This window comes from Artibeus jamaicensis, unplaced genomic scaffold (genome assembly GCF_021234435.1).
Source record: "Artibeus jamaicensis isolate MK-2021 breed Jamaican fruit bat unplaced genomic scaffold, CSHL_Jam_final contig_332, whole genome shotgun sequence".
In the NCBI taxonomy this organism is placed as follows: domain Eukaryota; kingdom Metazoa; phylum Chordata; class Mammalia; order Chiroptera; family Phyllostomidae; genus Artibeus; species Artibeus jamaicensis.
The window spans coordinates 10,684,098-10,687,768 of NW_026521788.1; the positions used below are offsets into that span (position 1 = coordinate 10,684,098).

At 51.6% G+C, this 3,671-nt stretch overlaps 1 protein-coding gene across 3 annotated transcripts; it reads right to left on the reverse strand.

The window, feature by feature from the left end:
- Positions 1-220: 220 nt before the first annotated feature.
- ZWINT (ZW10 interacting kinetochore protein) lies at positions 221-3,467 on the reverse strand. 3 transcript variants are annotated; one of them, XM_037133625.2, is made up of 8 exons: positions 3,303-3,462; positions 2,329-2,431; positions 2,048-2,171; positions 1,721-1,887; positions 1,516-1,572; positions 947-1,089; positions 696-867; positions 221-314 (listed from the first exon to the last, which is right to left on the reverse strand). In XM_037133625.2, exons 1-8 carry the CDS (start codon positions 3,341-3,343, stop codon positions 285-287), a joined length of 837 nt encoding a protein of 278 aa, XP_036989520.2. In that variant the 5' UTR covers positions 3,344-3,462; the 3' UTR covers positions 221-284. The 3 variants fall into 3 exon arrangements, with proteins under 3 accessions (XP_036989520.2, XP_053519953.1, XP_053519954.1); XM_053663979.1 differs by having other exon boundaries at positions 227-610; positions 3,303-3,467; XM_053663978.1 differs by having other exon boundaries at positions 221-867; positions 3,303-3,463.
- Between the last annotated feature and the right edge of the window lie 204 nt (positions 3,468-3,671).

A 3,671-nucleotide genomic window follows, 5' to 3' on the forward strand; every position in this document is an offset into this window, starting at 1 on the left:
CTAACCACCTACATAAAGCATTTTCTCCTCTTCCCAAATTAAGCTCAGCATGCTTGCATCATACTGACTTGGCAACCAACTCCTGGGGCCCCAGGCCAGGGCCCCCTACCCATCTGTACCCTCTAAATTCACACCAGTCCCAGCACCTGTCATGTTGCTGGCCGCTGAAAATGGCACTTCCCACCACCACATGAAGATAAATACACAAACAGGCAACTGAGAGAGTTCCAGGGCTTTTAATCAACAGAATGCAGGGCCTGCCCCCTGATGGGTATAGTCAGATCTCAGGCTGTACTCAAAAGTCCACTGTCCACCTAAGATGAGGGTGGGAAAGGGAATTGGGGAACAATAAGAGAGGGGTTAGACCAGGGTAGGCTGGGCATGGCGATGAGGTGCTAAGCTTCAACCATAAAACAAACTGCTTGCTCCTCCCCACTTCCCACAACACCAAGAACAGCAGAGCTCATAGAGACACGCAGACCAGAGGCACCCCCTCCCTCCATTTCAGCAGTCCAGAAACACAAGGCGCTGGGCTGGATCCCTTCCTATGTTGCTGCTCCCCAGAAAGCCACAGCAAGCTTGCAATTCCAGCAGGTTGTAGGCCACTGGCCTTGGGGAGCATGGTATGAGCAGCAGGTAAGGCTCATCTCCCAGATTTTCTACCTCCCTGCACATCCGTCCCATTTCCCATTCACCTTAGAGGACACAGCCCCATCTCTTCCCAAGGTATCTCCAGTGTTTTGCTCCTGAGGCTGGGTCAGTTGCTGGGGCTTAGCTTCAGGAAGATCTGAATGCCGTGGCAGCTCTGCCTCTGGGAATTGCAGCTTACCCTGCAACGTGTATAGCAGTTGGAGGAAGGTCTGGTGCCTGGACAAAAGAGGTAGGTGTCAAGGGAGGAACCTCAGCTGGACTACCCTGGGCCTGCAGCCCAGGATCCCAGTCTCACCTCTGTAGCTTGTCCCGCTCCTGCTCTGCTTGCTGCTTCAGGGTTCCAAGTTCCTGATTCAGTCGCTCGAGCTCCTGCTGAATTCTTGTCTTACGCTCCCTCACTTCTGCAGAAACTTCTGCTAAATGTTGTAGACGCTTCTCCTAAGAGAAGTGAGAACACAGACATGGCTCACCAGATGCTGAGGTCTTACTGCCATTCCCTTCACCCCTTCAGACTAGATGGCACAAAGATGATGTTAACACTTAGTTTGCTAGGTGCCAGATACATTTTAAGCACTGGCTGTATTAATTGCTTAATCATCTTAACACCTTTTTAGGGTAGGTGCTAATATTCCTCCATATCACAGAAGAAACAGAAGCACAGAAAGTCAGGCGAATGCCCAAGGTCATAGAGGTGTTATGAAGTGATGTTAAGATTCAAGTCCGTGTTGGTATCCATATGTACCAACACGGCATATCACTATGCCTCACAGAAAGAAAGGAGATGAAGGTTTTCCAGGCAGAGGACTTACTCCAGGCAATAGCATAGTGGTAGAAAGAGGTGTTTTCCTAGGGGGATGGACCTACCTGTTGCAGCTGCCACTGCGTCTGGGCTGCTCTTAGTTTCTTCATGGCCACTTGCTTCTGCAGGTAAGCAAAGAATGGGGACAAGGAGAGGAGGACTGTATTTTTCTGGTTGCATTTTGGAATGTGGACAGTGGATGCAACCTAGTATGTTTACCCTTTCCCTCCTCCTCTCTGAATGTCCTTCCCTTCCCTCACCCTGGTGCACCTTGGCCTGGAGCTGGTCAAGGGCCTCCTGGAGCTGTGCTTGCTTTCTTTGCGCCTCCTCCATCTTGGGCAGGGCCTGGGTCAGGGCTGTTGTGATGGCCTCCACGTGTTCTTGGTAGGTAGCCTTCAGCTCTTTCCATTGCTCCTTGGCTGCAATTGCCTTCTGTCCTGAGATGAGCCACCAGAATGAGGACTGGAGTCAAGTTTGACCTGCTAGCCTGAAACACTGGGGCCTCAGTCTTTCCATCAGCTATACAGATGACCAGACTGACATCTCCTTTCTTTCTTCACTCAGAGCAGCCCCCATGCCAACCCTCTGACTACTCACGGCTCGTGTCTTCAGAAGCCAAGGGGTCCAGGCCCTGGATAATGTCCTCCTGAGCCAAAAAGTTCTGCAGGAAGTCTACTACCTGAAGCTGGCTGCAGAGTAGCTTGTCTTTCTTTCGAGAATCCTATTTAGAGGAAGGGAAGAGGCATTTACCTCCTGGTACTACAGGCCTACAAGGCTGCCTTCTAGTCTGGTCATCATCAGTGATGCCCAGTACCTCAACAGGAAGACCCAGGAGAGGTTCCTGACTTATGAAAAGCTGGCTTCCATCTTGAACATACCATCACAAACTCAGCCAGGATCTGTCCAGGCAGTTCTGCTTCCTCCTGCCGGCCCTCCTGCTGGCCCTTCCGCTCCAGAATGTTTGCCAGCTTGGCCAGGGCCCTGAAGAGGCAAGGAAATGGGGGAAACCGCAAACTTCTGATTACTAGTTCTGCAGAACTTTTGTACAGATGCATATATGCAGATGCATATATCAATGCCGAGAGTTTTGCCCTGACCATTCTCTACACACAAGCTGAAAGGGCCACCTGGGACCAGGAGTGGTGCGTGTGTGTGTGTGTGGAGGATATATGCAGGTAATAAGTAGTGTGAGGAAAAATAAGCAGGACAAGGGAACTAAGAAGTATGGGGTGGCAAGTGTCTCACTAAAAAGAAACCATTTGAGTCAAGGGAAATGTACAGGGAAAGGAAAAAAATCAAGGCAAAACTGATGGGCAGTGGGTGCCCACCAGGCAGAGCACACTAACCTTGGGGAGGGGCTTAGGACAGAGGTCTAGATACCAAGATCTAGGTTCTTTTGAGTTCTTCCGTGATAGGAGCTGTCACTACAGCCGTTAGGAGGCAGGGATCGGCATAAAATAACCCAATGGAAGAGTGTGTAGGACGAGGGGACAGAAATGAAAAGGCCCTTCCAGGAATCTCTCCTAGATATTGAGTCTTCTCTTGGGTGGTTGAGTCCACGAAGAGATGGGAGGATTGACAGGGATGAAACCGCCCCCTTCCAGGGCACACCCCCCGGAGGTGTACATTCCTAGGGAGCTACGGGCAGTTCCTTGTAAGCCTCACCTCTGGAGAGAGGCAAGGCATATCAATAACCTAAGACTGGGGTCTGGGGTCAGGATCACTTCACCCACCAAAGAGTCGAATTTGAACAGCTGTAAGGGGTCCAGAGAACTGTCAATTATACTAGGGAACCCTCAAGATCCACCCCAGTCCCCCCCGCCCCGGCTGGCACCTGGTGGCAGACACTTACTCTAAGGCTGCAGCCTCTGCTGCAGTCTCCTCCGCCTGCATTCTTTCCAGCGCCGCGATTCGGCTCTATCCTCCCCTAATGCCTTTTCCTGTTTGGATCCAGGGCCGACTGCGCGCCGGAACAGGTGATTGGTTACCCGGTTAATGGGAGGGAATCAGGACCGTCGTGGGCTCTCATTGGCAAGCGCGGATTTGCGCTTCCGCGCGCCTTACAATTTAGCGCAGTCGCAATTATAGAGGGTCTGGCGGCTGTGCTGGAGTTCTGCGCTTGCGCGCTAGGCTGTAGGCGGTGCTGTAGATTTCGAGTGGTTTGTTAATTCTCTTGGCAGTGTAGGGCTAGTTTTTTTACTTACACTGTGCCGGAGGGAGA